The 12,443-nt window shown below is 34.5% G+C and overlaps 1 protein-coding gene across 5 annotated transcripts in view; it reads left to right on the plus strand.

Annotated features, from left to right (window-relative positions):
- The window catches only part of BABAM2 (BRISC and BRCA1 A complex member 2), a 145,340-nt gene that overhangs the window by 10,423 nt on the left and 122,474 nt on the right, over nucleotides 1-12,443 (plus strand). For all 5 annotated transcript variants that reach the window (XM_034427994.2, XM_087883113.1, XM_087883112.1 and 2 more), the window contains exon 4: nucleotides 4,056-4,150. In XM_034427994.2, the coding sequence (XP_034283885.1) occupies nucleotides 4,056-4,150 (95 nt within the window). The remainder of the gene's footprint in view (nucleotides 1-4,055; nucleotides 4,151-12,443) is intronic.

The raw sequence follows: 12,443 nt of genomic DNA on the forward strand, positions 1-12,443 counted from the left end.
TTTATGTACATATACAGGAGCGGTACATGTGGTAATGCTGTAATGTCCCCACTCAACTACCACTTTTGAGCAGCTCTACCCCCTTCTCTAGTCCCTTGACCTTGTTTTAGAAAAGGGAAACCATCAATATATTTATTTTTAATAAAGATATCTGTGTTTCTTATTTCTATTCCATAGATACAATGGAAAGTATCTTCTGTGTAAGGCATTTGATAAAAGTTCATCACTTATATTTACAGACATGCATCAGCCTGATAATAACATTAAGAAAATTTAATTAAGACATTAGGAGAAAACCAATAGGAAGACAGTGAATTACCCATAAACTATAAGCATCACTTACTGAATCAGTGGTGAAGGTATCTAATGTTGCATGGCATCTTTCATGTATAGTAGAATTGGGTTTTGTGAGTTACCTCTTTTAGAGTTTGTTCTTTTGCTTATATATAATACATTATAATTTGTAGATATTTTGAAGTTGTTCATTGTGCAAGTCAGATGCTTCATATAGAAAATAAATTGAGAAATCAAAATGGGGGTACACTGGTATATATGTACACACACATACATACTGTATGCATATATGCGTGTGTATCAGAATGAGATAGATGTAGGTAGGTAGGTAGGTAGGTAGGTAGATTTTGAAACACATATTTTTTTAAAAAATATAATATTTTATAGTACCATCAGATATAGCAACAGTCCCCAATCTTTCTGGCACCAAGGGCCAGTTTCAAGGAAGACAATTTTTCCACAGACCAGAGGGGGACGTGTACAACCTAGATCACATGCATGCCCAGGTGAATCTTCACTTGCTCGGGGATTGGGGACACCGAGATATAGCATCTGCTGAAACACTTAATCTGATACAAAGATATATTAGAGTGTTTGACATAAAGCAAGCAATCTGTATAGAGGATGGCTAGAACTCACTTGAGATTTCAGTGTTTTTACATGAAATGTTAGAAGATGAGAACCCAAAAAATTTGGAAACCTTGCAAGAGTTCATATCTTAGTTTTTTCTGAAAAGGTTCTATTACACAGGAGTAATAGAAAGGAATTGACATGAATTTGTCATTCTGTTACACAGTTGCAAGTCAAATCAAGCACCCAAGAATTATATGGCTAGTTAAAAGTTTAATCCTAGTATGTCAAGCCACCCAGAGTTATTTGGTGATTGAAATAAATGAATTAACAAACTTTTGAGGAGCATGCTTTAGGGCACGATTCTACTCATATATTTTTATATTCTTTGGAGAGTATAGTATATTTAAATGTTTTGAAAAGAATACAGAGAATTTCAGAGAAAGCAGATAGGAAGGCCAGTGTACCTCATCTTTTCTACCTTCTATAGTGAACCAGTTATTAAAGTTCTAAACTGCATTTCAATGTAAATATCAAGGAATTTTTGATCAGATTGCTAAATGTGCATGAGTCACAAAGTGGCACAACAGTTGAGCTGGCAAGCTGCTATTCCAAAGTAGTTGGGTTGGCAAGGCAATTCTTAACACACACACACACACGATTGTGAAACCTCAATTTCCATTTGAGATGAATGGATTCTGTAATTCCTGTTTCTCTTTTAAATCAGAGTATATAACTTGCAGTTACATTGTTATGCAGGTAAAGCAAATATTGTCATTTGTGTCATTTGTTCACTGGTACAAACTATGTCATTTGCGTAATGACAATATAAACTTCATGTATTCACCGTTTTTTGCTTTTACGAGATTTTTCTACATTCTTTCACCTTAACTTAAAAGAATAAAATTTGCAAATAATATGATCAAAAACAAGAGCTTGGTTAATATAGGAGGGAAAAAAAGGAACCATTTTGCATCCATATCATTGTTTGGATGATACATTGTAAATTGCTGGCTAATCTACACCTTAGAATGAAGTTAAAATGAAAAATTCTAATATGAAGGCATAATTTGTGACATTCCTTAGAGCTCTGCCTTTATGAATATGCAGATCTGTATTACATACACCAAAAATGCTATGTAAGTCAAGTTCTGGGTAGAAACTATATTTTGAAAACTGTGTACAAGCAGAAATAGTATAGTTCCTAATTAATAGTGAAAAAGATGCTTAGAGGAAAATGTCTGTTTATCGGGAGACATTTCATAATGGCCGTAGGTGAAACAGTCATTGAAAGACAGCTTTGTACAGGAACTTCAGATATCCTGTTCCTTGATGTATGGTTGTTATCTTTTAAGAACAGGAGAGTTTAATGAAGGAAGGCCATTAGAAATGTTGCAATAAGAAAATGTGCCCATGATTTGTTTCTCAGCAGGAGGGCATGCTTCCTTTGTGGGTACTACTATATCCTCTTTGTAAAAGAAGAATTTTTGGGGTTTTTTTTTTTTTTTTGCAGAATATCAATCATAACAGCTGTCATGCTGCAAATTCAGATAAAGTATTTTGAAGCATGACATTTTGAAGCATAATTTCTCTTCTGAAGTCCATCAGAAGATTAGAATTTCAGTAGTTTGTTACAATAGATTGCAACATTTACTGAAATTAAATATTAATTGGTTGAGGTATGTATGCCTTTAAACTGATTTGAAAATGGTTTATTGGAAAGTAGCATATCTTTAAAATAATCATATCTTTTTTCAGGCTTCCACATGAACCTGAGAATTATGTTGCTGCTTGTTTGTGTTAAAGATGCAGCTATTTTAATGAGTTAACTCATTAAAGCAGCCATGTCATTTTTCAGAGACATGTTGAAGCCCACAAAAAGACTTTTTTTTTAGAGGTGCTGTGTTTCCATTCTTATCCCTTCTGAAGGATCGCTTTCAAATCTTTTTCAAGCAAGTATAGCATTTACTTTACTTTGAAAGGGAAAGTACTAGCATATACAGTATTTTGGCAGAGTAGATGAAACATTATTTTTTTTTTTGTGATGAAGGTAGTATGAACATGAAGCAAGGGCTAAGAAATGATTAAAGCATGTAAAACATGTAAAAGAGTTTTACAGTTCAAAATTATAGTAGTTGGAGACAAAACAGGAATGGTAGTTGGGTTCTTTGAATGTATTAAACCATATTTTATATCATCCATAATTTTTGAATAAGGCATGATTGCCTAGCTCCTGAATAAACCATTGTTTACCACCACTGAGACTAGATTTACATATTCTGGAAAGCTTTTTTTTTTTAAAAAAAAGCCTTAGATTTACAGGGGTGGGCAAATATGGCCCCTTTATGACCTGTGGACTTCAACTCCCAGAATTCCTAAGCCATCTTGGCTGTCTCAGGAATTCTGGGAGTTGAAGTCCACAGGTTGTAAAAGGGCCACAGTTGCCCACCCTGGCCTTAGAACACTGCATATATTCAGACTCCATTCTGAGCAAACAGTTGCTTCCAAAACAATTTTCAGAACAAACCTATGTACTTAATCTTGTAAATAAACAGGTATTTCATATTAAATTCAAACATAGTTTCACTAATATAAACTTCATATTTGAGAATCCTTTAACTTAATTTTTAACAATTGAGGAAGATCTTTTTGATGAAGATGGAATGATATTTGACAGGTGGAAACAATCAGACCCACATGTATAGAGTTCAAGCTAGCTACTTTTTTGTTCTATGCCTATAATATAGGACTAGATAAGTCTCAAAGGCATTTGGGGGAGAAGGATCAGACCTAGCCCTCCTGTATTTATATAGCGAATCTAGGCTAATTCCTCAACTCAGCCTCCTGCCAGCTGGGATGATTGCTCTCCAACAATAACTGATTTTTTTAAAGGTGTTAAAATGTTATTCTTTTTCAAAGTGATCTGATTTTAGCAGTAGAAGAATAAGCTGTAAGAAGCCTTAGACATATATGCTTCACATCTAAAAGTCTGGCATACTTATGATCAGTTCAGAAGCTTTTGCCTGCTATTTTATATTAGCCATTGTTTAAATGGACAATTGTGGTTAATATTCATGGCTTCAGTACTGGAGAAGTGGAAAGCACTAACCATGTTAGTGTAATGATCAAAGTTAGTGTTTTACTTTCTTCCGTGACAATAGGTAAATTATTATTTGTTTGCTTGTTTTAAGGGGATATAATTTTTAATGCCCACTATCCTGAGTTGCCACCTGACTTTATCTTTGGAGAGGATGCTGAATTTTTACCTGATCCTTCTTCCTTACATGTGAGTATATTTTGCTGTCATTTTATCAGTTCAATTGCTTTACTTTTAAACTGTGACCCTAAATTTTGGAATAAGTATATAGATGAACTGCAAAACTGATCTCTTTCATTAGGGATTTGGTTAGATGTATTATGTGTTTTAATTGTTCTATGCCACCCTACAAGCTGGTATTTAGTTGTTAATCAATCTTGAGATTTTTATTTTACTGGAAAATAAACAAGATTAGATACTCAGAAACAGTTTTGTCTTTCATGAGTACATGAACATTATTTTACACTTTACTTTTTGTCTATTGTTTTATTTAATTTAATAGATTTATATGATTGCCATCTGATCTGAGCAGCTCTGGATGGCTTACACAATATAAATATTGTATACAATACAGTAACATAATATATAAGACATATTTTAAAAATGTCCACCAAGAACAACTCAGTCAACAAGAAATTCATTTTAACTCACAGGTTCAAACACTTGCTAGTTCAAACCCTTCCTAAACTCAACTCTTTTCTTCCCAGAAAGAGAAGCTAGATCTTAAAGGGCTAAGCAAAAGCTCAGAAGTGTTGAAGCTAATCTGATCTCAGGAGAAATGGTGTTTCACAGATCAGACATTGATACAGAACAGCACATTTCCTAAGTCTGCCCAGATAAATATTAAAGTTTATTAGTTAAAGTTTATTAGTTTATTAAATAAACTATTTAATTGATAGTATGGGTGGAGACAATTGGAGAAAGGCAGTTCTTTCTAACCTGGCCTTATGCTAGAAAGGTGCACTGTAGAGCCAAATTATTTGAATTGCACATGAAAGCTTGTTGGCATCCAGTGCAACTTGTAAAGCAAAACTGTAACATGGGCATACTGTGGTATGTCCATAGTTGCTCTTGATGCTGCATTCTGGATGAATTGCAGCTTCTGAATGTTCTTCAGGGGCTGTTTCAGATAGACCGTATTGTGGTATTCTAGTTGGGAGGTGACCAATGCATGGGTGACTATGCACCGTGCCTTCTGATTCACAAATGGGCATAACTGGTACACATTGGAGTTGCCATCTATTTCTTGAACAGGATTCATGGGTCCAGGAGGACTCACCAAATGTGCACAAATGTTCTGTCTGAGACTATGCAATCCAGGGTGGATAAAAATCAATGATTTTTTTAAAAAAATCAAAAAAATTGGATTTTTTAAATTTAAATCGGATTTTTTTTATTTAAATCAGATTTTTTTATTTTTATAGAATTTATTTTAATAAAAAACTTTTGGGGTAAAAATCTATCGTAAGATAGTTTTCTATTTAAGATACATAAATAATTTAGTTTATTCAGCATGAAATGGAGCTTAGTTATGTAGCACAAGTTGTATATTCTGCAACACTGGGATTATCGGGTCAAAGGAGTAGCAGAAATGAAAGTTGCTGTTTAAAAATTATGATTTAAATTGAGTTGATTTAAATCAAGTCTTTTTACAACTCGATTTAAATCAAATCCACCCTGATGCAATCCCATCTAAAATTAAAGATAGAAGTTCATCAGATCCAGGAGGGCCTCAATTCACAACCACTTGGTCTTGCATGAGTTGAACTTGCCCATCCACACCAACGCAGCCTCCAGAAACTGAAAGAACATAGCATCGCTTGGCTGACTTGAACCAGGGATACATGAGTGGTTATCATCAGCAGACTGATGATACTTATCTCGTGCTATCAAATGACCTCACCTTTGTGTAGATATAAAAGAGGAGTGGAGAGAGTGGTGAACCCTGAGGAACATCATAAAATAGGGTATGGGTTCAATCTCTCCTCTCCCATCAACACTGACTGAATAAGAAAGGAGGAAAACCACTACAAGATTGTGCCCCTAACTTGAAAGTCACTGAGAGAGCAAAGAGAGCCAGTATGGACATATACTTCCATCCTATACCTCCATCCTGCTCCTAACAGAAGTTCAGTCAATGCTGTTTCAGTTCCATGCTAAGCCTAAAGCTCAACTAAATGGGGTCCAAATAAGCAGCTTACTCCAGAATTCTGTGAAGTTGCAGTATGACTTATTTTTTAACAACCTTTCCTAAAATAGGAAAGTTGGAGAGAGGATGAAAATTGCCCAAAATATTGGGTTCCAGTTATGCTTTATTGAAGATTATGTGTGTTGATGATGATCGTGTTCACTGCAATTTTACTTACTATGCCATAAATTGGTTTTCTAGATTTGCTTTCATTTTATATTTTATATATCTTCCACTAGCAAAAGATCAGAACTGCATCCAGAAAGGAATTTGAAAGAGCTGGCCCTTATCTGAATGTTCAGTTTAATTTTAAAGAATGACATCCTTAGCTCATTCATTTTGGGATATATAAAAATAACAATTTTACTCAGTTGTTGACCATAAATCAAACCTGACCTTGCATTTCTGGTTTCAGAATATTAGTGGATAATGAATATACCAAATGAATATATTTGAGAGAACATTAGTCATTGTCATACATTTGTATTAACATATGGAACTGTGCTTCATAGCACTCTTTAAAAATGAATATTAAAACAATTTTAAAAATATGTATACATATGGGTTCATGCTGGAGAGGTACAATGTTTCATTATTAGATAGCTTTAATCAAATTATAATAATGAAAAATGAGAGGCAATCAAAAATAATCGAAGGCCAAGTTTATAAGTTAAAACTGCATGGACAAATGAACTATCTTGACTTGATGCAAAAAATATAATATATTAGTCACATATCACTAGAGAAGTAATTCCGGAGCTGAAGCACCATCACAAAAATATTTTCATAATTTTTAATATAAATATCATTTTGCTTGCATTTAATACATTTATTCTATTAGTATACTCACAGTGGGGATACTTTGTATTAGAAGTATTTACTCAAGCAACATTGCCTTTAATTGTTAAATATTGCAGAAAGAAACATGGTCAGAATAAATTTACAATTGCACTTTAAAATACTGTTTTCTTTCTTGCAGAAATTTCAACTTATCACAACTGCAGTTTAATTAGAAGGCAGTGATTCAATAGTCTTCAACCATACTTTGTATACAAAATAATACTATTCCTATGTATGTTTTGTAGTGGCAAATCTAATACATTTGTGGCATGTCCTTTAGTTTCAAAATTACTGGGATATACATTTTCAGAGGAGAAAGAAATACTTGTAAATTAGACTGATTAGTCAGTTATTTAAGACTAATCTAATTTTCAATCCTCTTTAAATTCATAATGTCTGTTTGAAAGAGAAATGCCATTCTTGCACAGCTGCTCTAATTTTATCATTGTGAATATGAATGGGTGGCAGTATAAATCAAAATATTATTTTGAATGACACTTTTGTAATTAGAAAAGAAATAGGGGAATATTAATTACAAGATATGACTTCCTGATCAGTAAATTTTTCCTTCACTAGAAGTAACTTTTAGGTAAGCTTGCTTAGTTCTGAAAAAGTTTGTATCAGATTATGAAAGTAGATACTGCAATACCAGCACACTAGTGATTCTATATAATTCATCAAGGTAATTTAAATAGCTTATTTTTATTGCTGAAGAAGGTACAATAGAGATTCAATTTTGTTTTCATATATTATTATTATTATTATTTTATTTTATTTCTATACCGCCCTTCTCCCGAAGGACTCAGGGCGGTGTACAGCCTAATTAAAAACACAAAGACAGACAAAATTTAAAAATAATTAAAATTATTAAATAATAGGCCCAATTTATAAAACCCCGAATTTAAAATCCCATTTAAAACCAATTAAAATCTTTACATTGATAGCCCAGCCTGACGGAACAACATGGTTTTGAGGGCACAGCAAAATACACGGAGATCAGAGATTTTATGAATTTCTGGGGGCAGATCATTCCAAAGGGTAGGGGCTCCCACAGAGAAGGCCCTCCCCCTGGGTGTCGCCAGCCGACATAATTTGGCCGATGGCACCCTGAGGAGTCCCTCTCTGGGGAGCGAACTGGCCGGTGGGAGGCTACTGGTGGCAGAAGACAGTCTCGAAGGTATCCAGGTCCAATGCCATGGAGCGCTTTAAAGGTGGTAACCCAACACCTTAAATCGCACCTGGAAGACCACTGGGAGCCAGTGCAGGTCGCGCAGGAGGGGTGTCATGTGGGCACAACGAGTTGTGCCCATAACCACCCGCGCGGCCGCATTCTGGACCAGTTGGAGCCTCCGGGTGCTTTTCAAGGGGAGCCCCATGTAGAGAGCATTGCAGTAGTCCAGTCTTATTAGATAAGATAACCATGGAATTGTCAAAAGTTAATGTTGATTTCAAGTTATTATTTATTGATGCAGCTGCTTGCAAATACAGTATCTGTAGCTTTCATACTGGATATTTTTAGGGGCATATTGATCATGATTTACTGCCCTACAGTTGCTAATTAAATGCTATCATAGTCACAGGAGATATTACCTCACTTTGATTTTCACTTCCTGCAGATTTCCTAATGTTGCCTCTAGCCCTGTTATGGAAACTTCTGGAGAAAGGAGAAGAAGATTCATAAAAAACCGTATTTTTTTTCAAAGGGAACCTCTAGTTTGTGGAATTCTGCTCTCTACAAATTTGTGGCCAACCCCTAAGATATTTTAAGTGTATGCTTTAAAATGTGAATAAACTTTGACACTTATGCACTAGACACAGGTAGAAAAAATTGGAGGCATTTGAATGTAGCTGAAAACGTTAGTGATGACTAAAGTTAATTTTGTGTGTGTGTGTTTGATGTGTAGTAGTGCTTCATAATATTTAAATAAAACTTTTATAGCTTAAGCTCACAAATAATTTTTTTTATTTTGCTGGCATACTGAAATTGCATCCTTTTTTTAATCAGTGAAGATAAGCTCTACTTTAATATTAGTCACTCTGAAGGGCTTGATATCTTGTATTTCTTGACATTTATTTTCCTTGTCAATTACTGCACTTAATTCTTCCTCCTAAAAATATGAAAGTACACTAACTGAAGATCTTGCTGTTTTCTGTAGTGTAGCCAGGAAAAACAGTAGCAAGCTGTCTTCTTCAAAGTCACGTTTCTGGAAGATATTCCAGCAACCTGGATGCTTAAGCACATTCTTAAGAAAAACAAGCTCCATTTAATTAAGAAACGATTTGCTTATTCTCTTATTGACAAGTCTAACTTGCTTCTTATTCTGACTTTTCTTAGTTGTAGAAACTGGTCATACCACATGTGTAATGTAGTATAAAGGTATAGAAATATTACCCCAGTAGCTAGAGTTAGGCTACAAGTGATTGAATAAATAAAAGGATTTGAGTCAATGAGTTGTCCATGGACTATATTTGGCTGTTTCAGGATTGCAACTGAATTGCAATTGTGTATCATCCATTACAGTAGTACAAAATAAGGTAGATAACATCTCGAACTTAAATTGTAGTAATCTTTATTAAACATCTCATTTTTCTTTCTTGCCATGGATAATGAGGTTAAGAGGGGGACCTTTGTTTCTGTATATTGTGTTGTTATCTAAAGCTTGTAAATTGGATGATTTGGTAATCCATATAAAGTATTATTAAAATAGCTAATAAAACAACCTTTATAGATGTAGTGAATTCATTTTTCTGTTATTTGCTAGTGGTCAATCTGTAACTTTACCTTATCAGAATAGATACTCTGATTTTCCCTCCATGTGGCAGTCCTTTGTCACAGAGTTGTCTTATAGGGAGATGGGCAGCAAAGGAAAGAAGGAAGAAAAAGGAAGGGAAGGGAAGGGAAGAAAGGAAGACTGAGATTTAGATAAGTATTTTTTTTTTTTTTTTGCTTTAATTTATATGCTGCCCTTCTCCGGAGACTCAGGGTGGCTTACAATGCGTTAAGCAATAGCCCTCATACTTTTGTATATTTATACAAAGTCAGATTGCCCCCACAATCTGGGTCCTCATTTCACCTACCTTTGAAAGGATGGAAGGCTGAGTCAACCTTGAGCCTGATGAGATTTGAATTTGCAGTAATTGCAGGCAGCAGATGCAGATTTTAGTGTCAGCTCTTAGATTCTAATTTATAACTATTTATATAGTTATGCTAAGAGAACTGAATCATAGAAGGATGCTACATATAATTCATTAGGCAATTGCCCTATTAATAAAAGTAGTTGTTGTCAGCCAGTCAGTTGTATCTGATCCTCAGCCACTCTATGGATCAGCATTCCCCACTCCTCTGTCTCTTACCACATCCTTCACATCTGCCGTAGTCATCCTGGTGTCATCCTTTATAGGGTCCAGCCAATTGGTACTAGGGCAGCCCATTCTCATTTTTCAACTGAACATACCCAGCATGATTGACTTTTTGAGTGATATCAATAAGTGATGTCATTTATTGACATTCATTGAGTTCATAAAAGTAAAGCATTATAATTAATTGCTTATAGATTATATTAGTGTAGAATATGTGGGATATTCAGCAACTGAGCAGTAATTGGCTTCTATCCTGTAAGTTTGGAGAAAGCTTAAATATTTGCAATTTTATTTATCCCAAATAAGTAAAACTTAGCTGTAAGATACACGCAAGGTCATAAATGTGATTGTTTTACAAACAGAAGGAATATCAGGGGTTGCCATAAAGAAGAAGGAGTCCAGCTATTCTCCAAAGCATCTGAGGGCAGGATAAGAAGCAATGGATGGAAACTAATCAAGGAGAGAAGCAACCTAGAATTAAGGAGAAATTTGTTGACATTTAGAACAATTAATTTGTGGAACAACTTGCATCCAGAAGCTGTGAATGCTCCAACACTGGATGTTTTTAAAAAGAGATTGGACAGTCATTTGTGTGAAATGGTAAAGGGTTTCCTGCCTGAGCAGGGGGTTGGACTAGAAGACCTTCAAGATCCCTTCCAACTCTGCTGTTCTATTCTGTCCTGTCCTGTCCCGTCCCGTCCTGTCCCATCCAAGACTGTACTTAGTATATAGGCAAGGGCAACAGAACTTTAGTTTTTACTTTGTTTCCTGCTGCCCAACAATAGCACTGACTGCTAATCACAGATTCTAATTTAGAATGCTACATTCTTCCTATTTCTTGTTCCTAACCAGTTTATTGATCTTTATCATCCGTTTACTTTCTTTATCCCCTACCAACCTGAGAAGAAATGGGGACAATCTTACATTACAAAAATTTCATTCACCTAAATAATACATGCAGCATTTACATGAAAAAAATCACACAAATTAATAAGAAACACTGTGATCCCTTGCTAAAATTTTACCTAAGTTGCAAATGCATCCTCCTTCTTTAATATTAACTTATAAAATCAAGTGTACAGATTACTTCCTGGAAGTAATCTGTAAAATGCCTGTTTGAAGGCATGTGGTAAAGACAAGAAAACTCTCTTCCATCATACTGCCTGAAACATGCCAGGAAATAAGGTAGTCATCTGCATGGTGCTTCTGCCAGTGTATATTGCCATATCCTTGTGGTGCCACCCTATCAGTGATACCGTATTTCTCTGTGATTAAGATATGATATCTTAAGATATCTCTAGTACAAGTGTGTTTACTCATCTAGCTGGAATACTGACATTGGCACAACTATATCTTAATATTGACTTCTGCTACAGAATTGTAGTATAAGTAATTAAGAATATATATTTTAAGGATATGTTTAAAGAAATAAAAACTATTTTGTGGCCCACAAGGTTGACATAGCAGGTTAAGGCTTCTATACAAAGCTTGGAGAAAAATGATAAAGGCAGAAAATACTTTGAAAAGTTAGTCTAAGTAATATGCCTTCCTGCAGCTCCAATAATACGTGAGTATAAATGGGGAATAAAAGTATCTCTAGAGAAGGAGTTTAAAAATTAATTCTATCTACTGCAGGTTTTATGAATGTGTTAATCTAGTGTGAATATAGTAAAATTGCCCTGTATAATTTGCCACTTTTAAAATTTTCCTTGTGACTTCTGCTATGAGTGTGTGTGTGTGGGGGGGGGAGGTTTAAAAATCTACTTGGCTTTAGAACTAAATTTAGTTAAAATTGTTCATGTCTTAAAAGTTAATGAATCCGACTGGGAAAGTTAATAAAATTCAGTTTTGATGCAACATTTAAAACTTCTTGAGAAAAACAAACTAGTCATTTGAGGTGAATAAATGACACCGATTTTTTTTCTTTTGTTTATTTAATGTCATGTGAGTGAAGTTCCTCAAGCTCAATAATACTTGGGAAAAATTCTTTTATTATATAGAACAGTTAGTAAAATGTTGATACCATCTTTAACAAAATATTAGTGATACAATGCATCAGATAATTATAGGAGAAAGGTTATTTCCATTTCTTAT

This window comes from Pantherophis guttatus, chromosome 1 (assembly GCF_059756535.1).
Source record: "Pantherophis guttatus breed Tessera chromosome 1, ASM5975653v1, whole genome shotgun sequence".
NCBI classification, from domain to species: Eukaryota; Metazoa; Chordata; class Lepidosauria; order Squamata; family Colubridae; genus Pantherophis; species Pantherophis guttatus.